General features: G+C 32.9%; 1 protein-coding gene across 6 annotated transcripts in view; it reads right to left on the bottom strand.

The window, feature by feature from the left end:
* Positions 1-887: 887 nt before the first annotated feature.
* LOC131147989 (ABSCISIC ACID-INSENSITIVE 5-like protein 7) overlaps positions 888-19,237 on the bottom strand; it is a 73,146-nt gene continuing 54,796 nt past the window's right edge. For 2 of the 6 annotated variants that reach the window (XR_009134975.1, XM_058097702.1), the window contains exons 4-6: positions 1,393-1,464; positions 1,250-1,288; positions 951-1,146 (exon numbers count right to left, since the gene is read on the bottom strand). Coding sequence is in view for 4 of the 6 variants with exons in the window: in XM_058097702.1 (XP_057953685.1) it covers positions 1,284-1,288; positions 1,393-1,464 (77 nt within the window). In the remaining 2 variants the exon portion in view is untranslated. Of the gene's footprint in view, positions 1,147-1,249; positions 1,289-1,392; positions 1,465-19,237 lie in introns of all 6 variants that reach the window. The other 4 variants (XR_009134976.1, XM_058097703.1, XM_058097700.1 and 1 more) reach the window with 3 other exon arrangements.

Below are 19,237 nucleotides of genomic sequence, written 5' to 3'. Positions count from 1 at the left end.
CACTTTGCTAAAAGTTCATTGCTGAGTTCTTACTGATAAATTCTCACTGTACTCTGATTTTTCTACTGAGATTTCAATCTAAGAATAAATCCATGGTGATATATATCTGAGCTTCAAAATCTTTATATTGATAAATTGCTGAAGTATATTTTAATTTTAACTGTATTAATAAGCTCTTTTGAGAGTGTTTCTTGTACACAAAATTGTTCTTGTTTCTCTTGTCGTTTTTTACGATTCAGGGGATTGAATCATTGGACTAACGAGAGGGGATTCTCGTTAGAGAGGGAACTCCACTTGAGAAGGAGAGAGGTTGTAACTTTGGCCTAATAAAAAAAGTTGGAATCCTCACAGCGGTTGCTTGGGGCAAGAACGTAGGCTTTGGATCGAACCTTGTAAAAATCCGGTCTTTCTCTCTCTTCCATACTCTCTTAAATTTTTTGTATATATTAATTGTGTGGATGCTTACTTAGTTGCTGAAAATTAATTTGTTATTGGGAATTGTAGAAACTTTAATTTTAGGGAATACGTTGATTGATAAACATAAAAACTTATTAACTTATTGATCAGTTAGTTACTTAAGTTCAAGAAACTTATTTGATATCAAAGTCTGAATTTTGGAAGCTTACTGAAATTTTTATTTTGTTTCATATTGTGAAATCAACCTTATCTTGTTGATTGGATTGGCATATTCAAAAGATAAATTGGGTTCGGATTTTGAATTAAATTGCTGAAAGGAATATTGATAAAGTTGCAAAGCGTTGTAAAATAAAATCTCTGAACTTCTATTCAAGTCGATTTTTCATTCATAAAGATTTAATCTTAAATTGGTTCTTAGGTGTACTTGTGATTGCAAATCAATTATACTTGTGTGATTGCTGAATATAAAATAGTTGGGAAAGACTTAGTAAAAAGATTTATAAAAAAATTCGTAAATCCCAATTCACCCCCTCTTGAGAGTACACCTTACTTTTCAGTTTATATTTATATCATAAAGTTTTGTCAGCTTTATATTGACATTGCTAAATATATATTATATGTTCATACATCAATATATCTAATTTACCAAACCAGGCTCACGCTCCTCCTCATTGTTCTCAACTTTTCTGTTACTTTCTGTGCCTTTGTTGATTGTTTCCTTTTAATCAGCTGCGTAGGTCAATGAAAATATTATATCACATTAATAATGAATATTCATAAATAAATACACGCATGTATGCATCAAGAGAAAGTACATATTTGAGTGCATTACTTTTATTACCTCATGTCGTCGCTTTTGCTCAGCTTCAACCTATTACAAATTAAGATTGGAAATAAGGTTTCAATGTCACATATAAATTAATTAAGGAAAGTATTAAAATGAGATTTTTTTTTCCATATATATATTTGCTTTACCAAAGTTTGCTTCAGCCTTGTGTTCTCTTCCTTTAGTCGGTTCATCTCCACTTCTAGTTCCACCGTATATGCCTGCAATAGATTACAATTGAATGAAAAGTGAACAATGGATGTTAGCCAAATAGAGATATATAGAAAGTTCAAACTCTAAACACCTACTAAAGATGAGAAGCTAACAAACACTATGCTTCCAATATCCTAAAATGTCCATGGAATAAATCATCTTCAACAAATGAATAATAATTGTTGGGGTGCCCTTTATGTTTGTATAGGGTCTAAAGGACCAAGTGAGTTTAATGCCCATAAATATCAAAATTTTGATTTCTTAGTCGAAGTAAAGCACTCGAGGATTTCACTAGCTATACCATTTAAGTTTCCTAGTAAAAATAATATGTCATAAAGATTCAATGTCAAACTACAACCATAAAGACGGAGATTAAAAATATACACCATGCTTTAAATTTGAAGCCACATTTACTACAAATGATATTTGGTTAATAAATAGGTCCTTCACTACCCAAGTATTTTGTTAATGAAATTTTCCAAGATGCAAGTTGTTTCTTTTAATGCTACACATTTGGACTCTAAGCATCTTTCAATTTATGAGAAGCCCCTAATGGTAGATGAACATAGGTAGTGGGAATATATTTAATGAAAAAAATATGATTAGTTACTAGCGTTTGTATAGTAAAAAACTTAGCCTATTTGGAATATGTTTCAATCTAATCCCTAATTTGTAAACCACTTCAAAGAAAACAAAGATGTTGTCGATGATCTTTTTGTCCAAGTGATTGTAATACTCTTTCATGCCTTTGAAATCTAACCTCCTCTTGTATGTCTCATCCTTTACTACACATAACTTTCATTGTCTAATTTTTCCTTATTTTGCTATTAAACAATCTCGCTACATTCAAAAATGTCTGGGCCAAGAGTTGAATCCTTTTCACTTGAAGCATTACAATTACTTTCTCTATATCCCATCTCAACAAAAGCTAAATAAAAGAGTTCCTTTTCCATCGAGTATGTCCTTATTCAACCTTTCATATCCAACTCAATTCTCACATTAGACCAATATAAACACAATTAAAACTCCAAATCATTGTATCAAACACAATTGAAACCCTAAGTCATTGTATCAAACCCAAATAAAGCACAATTGAAAACCTAAAACCATTTTCACTACAAAAAAATTGGTTTTTATTGATGAAAGTATTAGTGGCGCTTTCAATTTCATCACTAAAAGTACATTATTAGTGACGGTTTTAACTTTCGTCACTTTTTCCAGCTCAAACTATTGCATGAAATTAATAGCGACGTTTTTTTTTTTTTTTTAATATTAGTGACAAATCCAAAGTGTCGCTAATAGTCATTTATTAGTGATGGTTCCAAACCGTCACTAATAATATCAAGAATATTAGTGACGGTTCTCATAAACAGTCACTAATAGTCTTATAGTAATGACGGTTTTAAGAACCCTCGCTAATAATGCATTTGTTAACGGTGAAAAAGGTCAAGAATATTAGTGACGGTTCTCATAAACCGTCACTAATATTGCATTTTTTGACGAGAAAAAAGGTCAAGAGTACTATTAGTAACAGTTTTCTAATTACTTGGGCAATGTGCTTCAAATGTAATGGCCAGAAACTATTTGCAAAAACTGATTCACAAAGACTTCTAATGGGGCAATGAAAAATGGCCATCAAGTGCAATGAGCAAATGCAAGCATAATTAAAAAATGACCTTGCCTAGGGACAATACTTGGAAACTGACCTAACTGATGAGTTCGACCAAAAGACCTCACCCTATTGAACTAGCACCTATGCATCTCTCAAACTTCATAGCAGAATGATCTATATGTCTGGCCATGGACTAGAATTGTTCTTAACATAGTGGATAAAAAATATGGAAGAGCTGTCATTGATAGTGAATATTGGTTGAAAAGATTCTCTGAATTTAAACCTCTTGAAATCATACCTTTTGGATATGAATGATTGTGCACAGACCAGAGAAGCTATGGTGAAGTTCTGCAATGATTGGACTTGTTTTTTTTTTTTTAAATGCAATAGATTTTAAGGGATATTTTGAAGCTATTCATCATCGTTAAAAGGAATGGGTTGCACGAAAGAAATAGCTTGGCTCAAATATCTATGGGTGGGTTGCTCGTGAAGATCATTACAATTTAGAAGGGCCAGTAGAAGACCATTTTGTAGCAGTGAACAAATAAGAACAGTTATTGATATTGTGTAGGAAGCAAAACAAGATAGAAATAATGTTGTGGCTAACCTAGCAAGTGTCCTTGACACCACAAATGAAAATTTGGGTAAGTCAAAGATAAAATACAATTAGAAGAACATGTCCTTAAGTTTAATGCGTGAAGAGAATGACCGTCACTAATAGTCTTATATTAGTGATGGTTTTTAGAACCACCACTAATACTACATTTGTTTATGGGAAAATATTAAATTATATTAGTAATGGTTTTCGTAAACTGACACTAATAGTCTTAGCCTTAATTTCCCACCAATTTATTTAATTGTTAGTGATGCTTAATGAGAACTGTGACTAATAGTCTACTACTAGTGATTGTTCTAAAAACCGTCATTAATACTCTAAAAACTAAAACACTAACCCCTCAATATTTTCCCCACACATTCCCTAAATTCCCTTCTCTTCCAACACGCGCCCTGCTTCTGCCTTCTCCTCCCTGCTCCTCTCTACCCATCCCTCCTCCTCCTTATGTATAGTGCAGTCGTCCCACTGTCACTGCCGCTGCTGCCACTGTTCCTTCCTCCCACCGCCCCGCCGCTCGTTTCGGAGTCCAACCGTCACCGTCACTATCTTTCCATTCCACCACCACCGCCTCCGCTGCTCCATCATTCATGCATATTGGCATTTGTTGACAATTGCAATCATAGTCCAATTGTGATTGTGATTGTGATTGTTATGTTTAATATATGTTATCACAGTCAATTGAAATGTTAAAATTTCAACATAATTTTTTTGAATGTTTAACTGATGGAAAAATTTCAAAGAAATTGAAGTTTGAGATATGCAACTCAAATAGAAATTGTCATCTTAATAAATCCTTTTTTCCATTGAAAACTAAGATTATTGTGGGAAGTATATGGATTATAGCTTTTACACTTTTGAAATTTTAAGTAAAATTGAAATTTGAGATGTTATATACAACATTTTATTGGACTTCTTATGTCTAAATTAATTGTAGTTGTATAATGACTAATGTTCAACTAATTTATAAATTTCATTGATATTAATTGAATATGAATATTTAATATGACTAGTATGTTATAGTAAAACCTGCAGTTTTGTGGAAAATCATGAAGTCATATTAAAGTATCAACATTCAAACTTGAGCACACACCAAAGATTGTTTAGTCTCAAAACATTATGAAACACTAGAGAAATTCTTTAGTAAATGGCCAAAAATATAGCCACACAATAGGTTAGTCAACTACGCCTACAGGCCGATCAACTGTTTGCATTCCCGCTTAAAAACCCCTTATGAAATCCTCTTCCATACACCACCGCATTACCAACACTTATCCCATGGGAGGAAGAAATTTGATCCCCGAGGTAAAGGGTGTGTCTTTTTTAGGCTATCATTTTGGAGTTAAAGCATATAAATTACTTGATCTTCAAATTGAGAAAATCTTTCTATCCCAAGATGTTCAATTCTATGAAACAATTTTTCCCTTCCATTCCCCCAAACCTAACACAGTGTCTCCTTCTCTGTCCTTGAATAGGATGTGCACACAAATACAAGCATCCTATCTTTACCCAAGTACTCAGCTAGTATCCTAGCTATATACAAATAATGAAGGATCAAAAAATAGGGATCTCTACAACGTTATAGATTTGAAGTGTGGGAAAGGGGGAGAGGGAGTGAATCTCTAAATTGCCTTGACCAAGTGGGCATGCTTAATTTGAGAGTGAATTGGGAGTAGATGGTGAGATAATGGTAAATGTATATCCACAAAGTTGCCACTAACCTATTTCATCTTAAATGAGATTAGAACACCTAATTAATTGCTATCATTTCATTGTTCTCTTTAGTCATTCATTATATGCATGTGTTCATTGAAGTTTAGACCCATTCAAGATTGGTTAGTATACATTCATGCCTTATCGTACATATGAGACAAATCAATTAATAATCAATTGATTATTAGTCATAGTATGTTGATTAATAATCAATTAAATATTTTAATTATTTGTTTCATTTTTGATTAGTGATGTTTGTATTTTAACCATTCTTCAGTTGTCCAATGTGGATAGTTTAGGATGTTGTATTTACATTGTTGCCATCATTCACACTTTGTTCATTGTCATTACAGATTTTGAGAGCCTCTCTACTTGTGTTCTCTAGGTGCATAGTGGGGTGTCGTGACAATTTGTTAGTGATGAAAAACTAGCAACACATTCACTTCCCCCATCTCGTGTACTTGGGGAGCCATGGGGAGATGCTGTCAAAATTTGGAGTGACTATGATAAAGGAATTTAAGTGATTTACTGTTATGTAAATGTAACATTCTTGAATCAGATAGGATCCGTACCCTTTACACAAAATGTTGTTGACTTTAGGATTCATGATGCATGCCTCATAAACATTATGAAAATATAATCAAATTAATTTAGTTGAACATGTTATAGGCTAATTAATAAACATGGATAAGAGTTGGATGAAGGCTTGGGGTATGTCTCTACCTAAAAACATGAAAGGGGTTCATGATTTCATAAAGTTTAAGCATCCTCATGTAGACAAATCTAGTAAAATAAGGCGTCCTTGCAAGAAATTCCAAAACATAACATTTTGATACATTGATTTGGTTGAAACACATTTATTAGACAATGGAATGGACAAAGACTACGCAACATGGGTGTTTCATGGTGAAGATTACACACTTCTGAGCGATGATGAAGAGGATGAAGATGAGGGGGAAAATATAGTAGGTGGTGATACATGTTTGGAAGGGTTAGTTGAAATGTTAGGTAACTTGCAAAGGGGATTATAGTGGACGTGGAGGATGTCAATGTGTCGCGTGCTAGTGCTGAATTTACTTCAATAGGTACCATACCTTGTGATCCTAGTCAGTTAAATAACCTCGGTAAACCATTTACTAATCTTGTGAGGGATGCATGGGTGCCCCTATATCTAAACTGTAAAAAATTCTCAAAATTAGAGTTCTTGATAAAGTTGCTCCATGCAAGGACAATGTATGGGTTATCTTGAAGGGCATTCAACATGCATTTAAGCCTCCTTAGGGCAGCACTACTAGATGGTGAAACACTTTGAAAGTCTTTTTATGAGGTGAAGACATACATGCATAAATTGGGTCTTCGTTACACTCCAATATACATGTGAGGTACGATTGAACACTTTTTTATGGTGATTTTGAAAATGTGAATGAGTGTCTAGAATGTGGTGAACCGAGGTATAAAAGTAATCAAAGAAAGGGTAAAAAGATCCCCCAAAAGGTTTTTGCAATATTGTCCATTAATACCGAGGCTCCAAAGATTTTACATATGTAGAAAGACTACTACAGATATGAGATGACATAAAGAGAAACATCTTCAAGAGGAAAACACCCTTAGTCATCCAACGAGCTTGAAAGCTTGGGTTGAATTTTATAAAAAGCATCCGTAGTTTGCTAGTGATCCTCGCAACATCAAACGTGGCCTTGCTTCAGATGGTTTCAATCCTTTTAGTAACATAAACAACTCGTATAACATGTGGCTAGTTATGATGATGCAAATGTTGAAACTGGGACAACATTTTGGATGCATGCAACATTGTTGTGGACAATTAATGATTTCCACGCTTACCAAAATCTATTAATCTGGTGCATAAAAGGTTACTTAGCATGCTCGGTGTGTAATAAGGATGTTGGGTCTTTATCCTTGAAGCATGGCACAAGTTATGCTTTATGTGCCATCATCATTTTCTACGACTTGGATATCCTTGGTGGACTCGTGGGGCTAGAAGCTTTAAGGGAAAACCTAAACGAAGGTTGTAGCCAAACCGACTAAGTGGGGAAGAGATATTAAACAAGCTCAAGTTGATAAGAAATTTGAAATTTGGGAAAGCACCGAGCAGTAGAAAAAGTAAACGTGCTGCGAATGAGTTAAATTGGACAAAGAGAAGTATCTTCTTTGAGTTGCCATACTAGAAAGATCTTCCACTACGCCAAAACCTGGATGTTATGCCCATTGAGAAGAACATTTGTAAGCATGTCATTTGTACATTATTGGATATAAATGGGAAGATAAAGGACATCGCAAATGCTCGTCGAGATATAGAAGATATGAGAATACGACCTGAGTTGCATCTGATTTGTGATGGAGACAAGCTTCTCATGCCATCAGCATGTAACATATTTTCAAAGGCTGAAAAAAATAAATTATTTGAATGGTTAAAATCAATGAAGTTCCCTCATGGATATGCATCCAACATATCTTGATGCATAAGCACAAAGGAAGGGAAGATGTTAGGAATGAAAAGTCATGATTGTCATGTCCTTCTGCAATGGGTTCTACTTCCTCTCCTTCATTGACACTTGACTGAAGATGTTCGCTTGATGTTGATTGAGTTCAGCATCTTTTTTTGAGAGTTGTGCTTCAAGAAATTGAGCGCAAACGTACTTGAATAGTTAAATGAGGATATTTTAATCATACCATGCAAGCTAGAGAAAATATTTCCACTAGAATTCTTTAATGTGATGGTCCACCTAGCCGTTCATTTACCAAGGGAGCCCATAATAGCAGTGTTGGCCTAGTAAGGTCTTTTAATTGATCTTGGTGATAAAAAACAAAGGATGATTTAACTTAAAAAAAGTTGAGTTTTGATGTTTCAGGAAATATGAATCAAGTGTGATTCAAAGTAAAGCTGAAATTTAGATCAAGTATGATTTATGAGAAGAATAAGTGTAAGTCAAGTATGAAGATATCTTCTCAAAGATTCATGAAGGGTCTGATATTGTTGAAGCTCAAGAAAATTGTTTAAAATATCTCAAGAGATGAGAGGACGTAAGCTTGAAGGCCTAGGAAACATATATGTAAGTATTTCAAAAGGTAAAATATCTTTGAAATATATTTTGAAGCTTTTTCTAGGAGATTATTAATGTTTAAAGACTTATTTAATCAAATATTTATTTCATGAGAGAACAAAAGAGTTTTTTTTTAAAGAAAGTAAAGAAGACTGAAGTAGAGACTTCAGTTGACTGAACTTTTCAGTTCAGATGACTAAAGTAAATACTTCAATTGACTGAACATTGAGTTCAGACATCTGAAGAATTACTTCAGTCAACCGAAGAATAAGTTCAGTTGACTGAAGAATTTTTAGAACAGGCAGAGAGTTGCAGCAGTAACTTCATTCGACTGAACATGTGACCTTAGTCAACGGAACCTGTGATTTCAGTAATCTGAACTTTGACTTCAGATGACTGACCCTGTATCCTGTTTTAATTTTTGAAAGTATAAGACACTTCAGTCGACTGAACCTGTGACCTTAGTCAACTGAACCTGCGATTTCAGTCATTTGAACTCTGACTTCAGTTGACTGACCCTGTATCTAGTTCAAATTTTTAAGGGTTTAAGGAACTTCAGTTGACTGACCACGATACTTTAGTCAACTGAGCATTGTTCAACGGACAAAATTTTTAAAATTCTTATTTTTAAAATATAGTCATTTGAAACTCAAATTTTCTAAATAACTTGGGAAACTTGTTAAGGAAACTTTTACAACAAGCGAACCCACTTGAAAGCCTATAAATATATGGTTCTTGTGAATTAAGAAATTTATCCAAGTATTGAAAACTCTCTTAAAGCTCTCTTGTTCTAATATCTCTTACTCAATCTCTTGCAAAGCTGAATATATTGTTGTTCTGATATTTTGTTCATCAAATCCTGAAGAATTACTGATTTCTCATCTGGAGAAAAGGATTTTGGTGAATTCTTTGAAAAGCTTCAAAAGTTTATTTCATTGTTGATATTTTATCTCTTGGAGTACATAGTTCTTACTGTACTAATCTGCTCTTTGAGTGAGCTTCTCTTGTACATCAGGTTTTGATATTTCTTTTGTAGATTTTGAACGTTTTCAGGTTGTTGGAACGTTGACCAAACAAGGATATATTGTTTGGAATAGGCGGGCTCTAGCCTTGACCAAAGGAGTGATTGTAAATAGGTTTTGTTCCACCCGGTAATGGAACTACAATAGTGAAAACCTTTGGTATTTTCCCAAGGGCGAGGACGTAGGCTGCGTTGAAGCCGAACCTCATAAAAATCTTGTGTCTTTCTCTCTATTTTATATACGTTATTTTTTGTGTTGTATGATTTCAAAGTGCAGGTAATAAGTTTTAAAGAGAAAGAAATAAAGATTCTTAGTATTTTAGAAAGTACGTTTTTGATTAACCGTTTGCAGAAACCCAAAAGGGAGTACGTTAGTTAATCTGCGAAAATCTTAATCAAGAAAGGTACATACCGAAAGTTAATTCAAAGCAGGTGATACATATTCACATGGAAATCAACAAAATATATATTATCCTTGATTAAGTAATTAAATTGTTTAAACTTTATTGATTATCTTGTTTGGTTAAATTACAAGTATTCTAAGGTGTGTCTATATATTATTTGTTGTGCTCTATCTAGTATCTAAAGAACAAGATTAAAAAGTATTAAAATTAAAAAGATTCCAATTCACCCCCCTCCCCCCTCTTGGAAGCTATTCCTAATTTCAATTGGTATCAAAGCGGGTTATAGAGATTTCTAACAAGAAACTATAAAAAGATCTAAATGGCAAATATTGGAGTAGCACCCTTTGGTGAAGGCCAATCATCAACCCGTCCACCAATCTTTTGTGGACACAATTATACTTTCTGGAAAAAGAGAATGGAAATATATCTTCAACACATGGATTGGAAAGCTTGGGAAGTAGTCTTAGATGGAAATCTTATCCCTACTAAAATAGTTGATGGAAAACATATTCCAAAAGAAAAGAAAGATATGACTGACCTAGACTATAAAATGCTACAAATAAATGCAAGTGCTATAAATGTATTATATTGTGCATTGGATGCTAATGAGTTTAACCGAGTCATGGCCTGCAAAACAGCTAAAGAAATTTGGGATAAACTAGAAGTAACTTATGAAGGTACTGTTGATGTTAGATATAACAGGATAGACATGTTAACAAGTGAATACGAAGCCTTTAAAATGAATTCTGATGAAACCATATCAAGCATGTATACTAGGTTTACTCACATAATAAACTCCTTAAGTGCCTTAGGAAAAACCTATACTACTTATGAAATGATCAGAAAAATTTTAAGAGGCCTACCTTCCATTTGGGAACCAAAGGCCACAGCTATCACAGAAGGGAGAAATTTAAAGACTACTTCACTAGATGAACTTATAGGGTCACTTCATGTATGAAATGACATTGAAGGAAAGAAATCCTAAATCTAAGCATAAAAAATCTATTGCTATAAAAGCATCTAGCCATAGCACTAGTGAAGAAGAAAGTGAAATAAGTGACTTAGATCAAGATGAGCTGGCTTTTATTATTAAGAAACTAGGAAAATTTTTTAGAAGAAATAAAAGGTTTCCTAAAAAGTTTAATAAAAAGAAAACTAAAAAAGGAGAGACAAATAGGAAAGAAAGTAAAGGTAAGAATGATTTACCAATTTGTTATCATTGCAAAAAACCAGGGCATATCAAACCTGACTGTCCATCATTCAAGAAAGACAAGAATAAAAAGAAGGAAGCAATGAAAGCTACTTGGGATGACTCGAGCTCCAGCAAAACTGAAATCGAATCAAGTGAACAGGAGATGGAAAATATATGCTTCATGGCAAACAATGAAGAGGTAAATTCTTATTACTCTTCATCTGAATCTCAAAATGAGTCTTGTGATGAGTCATGTGACAGCTTGCCCTCTTATAAGGAATTACAAGCTGAGTTATTCTCACTCCATAAAAGATTTATAAAAGTGTCTAAACGAAACATGATTTTGAAAGATAAAAATCAAGAGCTAGCAAAACAACTTGAATCATTTAAAGTTATTGAAGAAGAAAGACATACTTATAATAAGCAGCTGGAAGAAGAATTAAATGTAGTAAAACAAGAGTTGGATAAAACTCATAAAGAAAATAAGAAAGATTTAAAAATAAATGAACTCAAAAAGGAAATTGAGGATAAAGAAAAGATAATCTATGATTTTACCAAAGAAAAAGAAAACTTTGAAAAGATGATTGGACAACAAAGACTTCATGGAAACAAAGAAGGAATAGGCTACAATGGTAAGACAAACAAAAAGAATAAAAAGCTATATATGGGATATTTTGTTAAGGAAGCCAAGTTTTATGCTAGTACCTCATCAAATAACAAACATGAACACATCACTTGTTATATGTGTAAAACTAAAGGACATGTGATGTTTAATTGTCCATTAAAAAGAAAATATGTTAAAATCCAAGGAGAATGGAAAGCAAATAATGGAACTAATAACAAAATAAAGAAAGTCAAAAGAATTTGGGTACCAAAAACTAACATATAGTGTCCCTCATTGTAGGTTTGCCTTAGGACAACAATATCAACGGACAAATGGTACTTGGACAGCGGTTGCTCAAGGCATATGACCGGTGACAAGACCAAGTTTTCTACTCTTAAACAAAAGGATGGGGGATACGTAACCTTCGGCGACAATGCCAAAGGTAAAATTATTAGTATTGGAAAAATTAGTAAAAATCTTCACTTACTATAGATAATGTGTTATTAGTGGAAGGACTAAAACATAACCTTTTAAGTATTAGTCAATTAAGTGATAAAGGTTTTGAAGTAATTTTCATGAAGGAAAAATGTATTATTCAAAATCCCAAAAACAAAGAAATCCTGTTTATGGCTTATAGAATAAATAATGTATATTGTATAAATCTTGAGAAAATAACAAATCAAAACATAACTTGTTTAACAGCTATGAATGAAGTAGGTTGGTTATGGCATAGGAAACTAGGTCATGCTAGCATGGATTTACTATCAAAATTATCTAAGAAAAATCTTGTAAAAGGACTACCAAATACTAAATTCATAAAAGACAAGTTGTGTGATGCATGTCAAAAGGGAAAACAAGTAAAAACTAGTTTTAAAAAAGAAAAAATACATATCCACTAAAAGACCTCTAGAACTCTTGCATCTAGATTTATTTGGTCCAACTAGAACCTTAAGCAAAGGTGGCACGCAATATGCTTTTGTTATAGTAGATGATTATTCAAGATACACTTGGGTAATATTTTTAGCAAACAAAGATGAAGCATGTAACCATTTAATAAACTTATGTAAGAAATTACAAAATGAGAAAGGTTACAATGCAACAAGTTTTAGAAGTGACCAAGGAAGAGAGTTTAAAAATAAGGAAATTGAAAGATTTTGTAATGAATATGGAATAACTCATAATTTTTCTGCACCTAGAACTCCACAACAAAATGGAGTTGTTGAACGGAAAAACAAAACTCTACAAGAAATGGCGAGAACAATGCTAAATGAAAATAATTTGCCTAAATACTTTTGGGCTGAAGCTGTAAATACAGCATGCTATATTGTAAATAGGGTTTCAATAAGATCAAAAATAGATAAAACGCCTTATGAACTTTGGAAAGTTAGAAAACCTAATATTTGCTACTTTCATGTTTTCGGTTGTAAGTGCTTTATATTAAATACTAAAGATGATCTAGGAAAATTTGATGCAAAATCAGATGAAGGAATCTTCTTAGGTTATTCAACAAGTAGTAAAGCTTATAGGATTTTCAACAAAAGAACTTCTACGATCATGGAATCAATTCATATAACTTTTGATGAAACAACTAGTTTAGACATTAAAGACATGAATGATGAAAAAGAAGTTATTCTTCAAAAAGAAAAAGATATTGATATAAAGGAAGAAAAGAATAATGTAGTCTCAAATGAAAACTTTGTAGAAAATCTAAACTTTCCTAAAGAATGGAAATATAACAAAAATCATCCAAAAGAACAAATACTTGGTGAAACATCAAAAGGGATAACTACGAGAGCCTCACTAAAGAATATTTGTAATCATTATGCATTTTTGTCCCAAAATGAACCTAAAAATATTGAAGATGCTTTAAATGATGATTCTTGGATTATAGCAATGCAAGAGGGATTAAATCAGTTTGAAAGAAGTCAAGTATGGGAACTTATACCAAAACCTAAAGATAAATCAATTATAGGAACTAAATGGGTGTTCAGAAACAAGAAGGATGAAAATGGAATTGTTATAAGAAATAAAGCTAGGCTTGTGGCTCAAGGGTACAATCAAGAAGAAGGAATTGATTATGATGAAACATTTGCACTAGTAGCTAGGATGGAAGCTATTAGGATGTTTTTAGCTTATGCAGCTCATAAGGATTTTAAGCTATATCAAATGGATGTAAAAAGTGCTTTTTTAAATGGATATATAAATGAAGAAGTGTATGTCAAACAACCCCCCGGTTTTGAAAGTTCTAAAAATCCAAACTATGTATTCAAATTGACAAAAGCTCTCTATGGTTTAAAACAAGCTCCACGAGCTTGGTATGAAAGGTTAAGTAAATTTTTACTTTAAAATGAATTTATAAGAGGAAAAGTTGATAGTACCTTATTTATAAAATCCAAAAACAATGATATGCTAATAGTCCAAATATATGTAGATGATATTATATTTGGAGCAACAAATGAAGATTTATGTCAAGACTTTGCTTTATGTATGCAAAAAGAATTTGAGATGAGTATGATGGGAGAGTTAAATTATTTTTTAGGACTACAAATAAAACAAGCTAAAAATGGAACTTTTATAACTCAAACTAAGTACATCAAAGATTTTCTTAAAAAGTTTGATATGGAACAAAGTAAACCAATAGGAACTCCTATGAATACAACTACAAGTCTTGATAGAGATGAAAAAGGAAAGCAAGTAGACATTACTAACTATAGAGGAATTATTGGTAGCCTACTATATTTAACTGCTAGTAGACCGGATATTATGTTTAGTGTATGTATGTGTGCTAGATTTCAATCAAATCCCAAGCAATCACACTTAACAGCTGTAAAAAGAATTCTTAGGTACTTAGTAGGATCACTTGATCTAGGATTATGGTATCCAAAGGACACGGATTTTGACATGATTAGTTATTCTGATGCTGATTATGCTGGATGTAAGATTGATAGAAAAAGTACAAGTGGCACATGTCATTTTCTAGGACAATCATTGGTATCATGGTTTTCAAAGAAGCAAAATTCTATAGCTTTATCTACCGCTAAAGCTGAATACATAGCCGCAGGAAGTTGTTGTGCACAAATCCTATATATGAAACAACAATTAAAGGATTTTAATTTAGAATATAAAACAATTCTGATAAAGTGTGATAATACAAGTGCCATAAATATATCTAAGAATCCAATTTGACACTCAAGAACTAAGCATATAGACATAAGACATCATTTTTTGAGAGACCATGTTCAAAAGGAAGATATAATTCTTGAATTTATAAGTACAAGTGATCAATGGGCTGATATTTTTACAAAACCTTTATGTGAAGAAAGATTCATACATATAAGGAGGGAACTTGGGTTAATTCACTGCAGAGAAGTGTTTTAAAAAAAATAATAAAATAAAAAAAATAATAATAATAAAATTTCAGAATTTATATACACTTCAGACGACTGATGATTCATACCTCAGATGTCTGAACTCAGTAGAAGAAGAGTTCAGATGACTGAACCTTGGGCTTCAGATGACTGAACTTATACTGATTTTTAAACTTTCAGATTCTTCAAACTTCAGTCATCTGAACTTAATCTCAGTCATCTGAAGTCGTGGGATTTATATATTTTCAAGTGGACTAAACCCTAACTTGAGACTTTTGAAGTTCTTTGCTTCATTCATTCGAACTCCAAAATCTCCATTTTTTTACTTTCTCATCACTTCACCATTACAACCCTACTCAGATTCCTCACAGATATCTCAAGTGTCTGCAAATCTGTCTCTCCATGCCTCGAACCAAGAAGACTGCCCACAAAGGTTCTTCTTCAGGCAGAGAAATCCAAAATATTGATAAATGGTTAGTTGCTCCTAGAGCTTGAATTCGTTATCAAAATTCCTTGAGTTCTATAGAACCTATCTTAGGTAAACTTCTGTATCATTCTTTGTCACTGAATTTCCTAATATTCTAAACTTGTTTCGTGATATTGGATGGTATGACTTTATCATTCAACAACCTAACGGTTGTTTTCCTCATTTAGTCAAAATCTTCTATGCAAATATACAATATGAACATAGGATTTGTACTTTCGAGGTTAAAGGAAAGAAAATTTTGTTGAATTCTGAAATATTATCTCCTATCTTTCAAATTGCTCCAGGAGATTTTAATTGTCCTGTGTTTACTCAGTCTTGGATCCTAGAACAAGGCTTCACCCCTGCAGAATTTCTTCCTATGATTATGGAACGTGAGCCTGTTTATTTTCCACATCCTCCACTTTACAAACAATTGAATTTGAAAGGTCAAATTCTTCATACGATCATTTCCACTAATATCTTACCAAAGCAAGGTTCTTTTGATCATCTTTCTTATATCGAATGTTTTGTTCTTTGGTGTCTTCTTAAAGGTAAGAAATTAGATTTGGCTAGTTTGATTGTCTGTTGGATGTGTACTAAGTTGGAATCCAATCGAGTTATTCTTCCTCATGGAGGCCTTTTTACATGCCTCTTTACTAAACTTAATATTACCACTGGTTTTGAATTTTTCATAAAAAGGACTAGATATGATTTCTTCAATGAGACTTCTCTTAAACAAATGGGCTATGATAAGGGTAGTACTGGCTGGTATTTGAAAGTTGCTAAGTCTACCAAAACACCACCTGCTTCTGTAGTAGGTTTAGCTTCAGCATCAGCCTCAGCCTCTGCTCCAGTTTCAACCGCAGCTCAATCTTCCTCCTCACAAGACCTTGGTTCATCTTCAGAAGCACCTTCTTGGTTTTTATCCTTTCAACAAGATTTTTCTTTCTCTTCTGAAGTACGCACTGGTCTTCAGAATATCAAGGCAAAGGTCACATCACTTGATAAACGAGTGACTCTTATAGAGCACTATCAAGCTAAACTTTCCAAGGGCAGTGATCCCATGGACATCAGTTCTGCTCATCCAAGTACTGAAGGTAATGTTGATGATAGTGATAGTGATGATGATGCAAAAGATGATAATGAGGGCAATTCTGACAATGAAGATAATGAAGAAAACACTAAAGAAGAAGGGTCTCAAGAAGAAGGAGGAGGAGAAGGAGAAGAGTCTCAAGAAGAAGGATGAGAAGAAACAACAAAAGGAGATGATTATGTAGAAGAAGACTAGGATAGCTATATGTTATCTAGTTTAGGTTTCTATGTATTTTTTTTTGCTCCCAACTGATGTCTTTTACCTTATCTTCTTCTTCTGCTTAAATGTAACTTCTTGATGTATGGGATCTATATATATATAAATATATCTCTTCTCAGCACATTTTTTTTTTGCTCTTTATAATTGGCTTGTTCTTTTTGATTAATGCCAAAGGGGGAGAAAAGCTAGCAAAGATAAAACTTAAAACCTCCTTAATATATATGTGAACTTTAACAAACCTCCTTAATATATATGTGAACTTGAACTGAAATTAGGATCTGGATTATGTAAAAGCACATAAACTGCAATCATATATTGAGAAAATGATTCCTTGTTATATATATGAATTACATAAATATATGAACTCAAAATTTTCTATGGTTTTTAGCAAGGGGGAGTTCTATGGCTTTTAGCAAGGGGGAGTTATTTGGCCTTTAGCAAGGGGGAGTTATTTTTACTTGTTTATTAATGTTCATAGTAAGGGGAAGTAATTCACTTTACATTTTATCTTTACCCCTTGTTTGTCATCATCAAAAAAGGGGAGATTGTTGGCCTAGCAAGGTCTTTCAATTGATTTTGGTGATAAAAAACAAAGGATGATTTAACTTAAAAAAAGTTGAGTTTTGATGTTTCAGGAAATATGAATCAAGTGTGATTCAAAGCAAAACTCAAATTTAGATCAAGTATGATTTATGAGAAGAATAAGTGTAAGTCAAGTATGAAGATATCTTCTCAAAGATTCATGAAGGGTCTGATATTGTTGAAGCTCAAGAAAATTGTATAAAATATCTCAAGAGATGAGAGGACTCAAGCTTGAAGGCCTAGGAAACATATATGTAAGTATTTCAAAAGGCAAAATATCTTTGAAATATATTTTGAAGCTTTTTCTAAGAGATTATTAATGTTTAAAGACTTATTTAATCAAATATTTATTTCATGAGAGAACAAAAGAGTTTTTTTTAAAAAAGAAAGTAAAGAAGACTGAAGTTGAGACTTCAGTTGAATGAACTTTTCAGTTCAAATGACTGAAGTAAAAACTTTAGTTGACTGAACATTGAGTTCAGACATTTGAAGAATTACTTCAGTCAACCGAAGAATAAGTTTAGCTGACTGAAGAATTTTCAGAACAGGCAGAAAGTTGCAGCAGTAACTTCAGTCGACTGAACCTGTGACCTCAGTCAACTGAACCTGCGATTTCAGTCATCTGAACCCTGACTTCAGATGACTGACCCTGTATCTTGTTTTAATTTTTGAAAGTATAAGACACTTCAGTCGACTGAACATGTGACCTTAGTCAACTGAACCTGCGATTTCAGTCATCTGAACTCTGACTTCAGTTGACTGACCCTGTATCTAGTTCAAATTTTTAAGGGTTTAAGGAACTTCAGTTGACTGACCACGATACTTCAGTCAACTGAACACTGTTTAACGGACAAATTTTTTTTAAAATTCTTATTTTTAAAATATAGTCGTTTGAAACTCAAATTTTCTAAATAACGTGGGAAACTTGTTAAGGAAACTCTTACAACAAGGGAACCCACTTGAAAGCCTATAAATATATGGTTCTTGTGAATTAAGAAATTTATCCAAGTATTGAAAACTCTCTTAAAGCTCTCTTGTTCTAATATCTCTTACTCAATCTCTTGCAAAGCTGAACGTATTGTTGTTCTGATATTTTGTTCATCAAATCCTGAAGAATTACTGATTTCTCATCTGGAGAAAAGGATTTTGGTGAATTCTTTGAAAAGCTTCAAAAGTTTATTTCATTATTGATATTTTATCTTTTGGAGTACATTGTTCTTATCTGTACTAATCTGCTCTTTGAGTGAGTTTCTCTTGTACATCAGGTTTTGATATTTCTTTTGTAGATTTTGAATGTTTCTAGGCTATTGGAACGTTGACCAAACAAGGATATATTGTTTGGAGAAGGCGGACTCCAGCCTTGACCAAAGGAGTGATTGTAAACAGGTTTTGTTCCACCCAGTAACAGAACTACAATAGTGAAAACCTTTGGTATTTTGCCAAGGGTGAGGACGTAGCCTACGTTGAAGCCGAACCTCATAAAAATCTTGTGTCTTTCTCTCTATTTTACATACGTTATTTTCTGTGTTGTATGATTTCAAAGTGCAGGTAATAAGTTTTAAAGAGAAAGAAATAAAGATTCTTGGTATTTTAGAAAGTACGTTTTTGATTAACCGTTTGCAGAAACCCAAGAGGTTGTACGTTGGTTAATCTGCGGAAATGTTAATCAAGAAAGGTACATACCAGAAGTTAATTCAAAGAAGGTGATACATATTCACAGGGAAATCAACAAAATATATATTATCCTTGATTAAGTAATTAAATTGTTTAAACTTTATTGATTATCTTGTTTGGTTAAATTACAAGTATTCTAAGGTGTGTCTATATATTAT

This window comes from Malania oleifera, chromosome 2, assembly GCF_029873635.1.
Source record: "Malania oleifera isolate guangnan ecotype guangnan chromosome 2, ASM2987363v1, whole genome shotgun sequence".
NCBI lineage: Eukaryota > Viridiplantae > Streptophyta > Magnoliopsida > Santalales > Ximeniaceae > Malania > Malania oleifera.
Note: the sequence above shows the minus strand (reverse complement) of the source record. Positions and strands in the feature narration are given on the sequence as shown.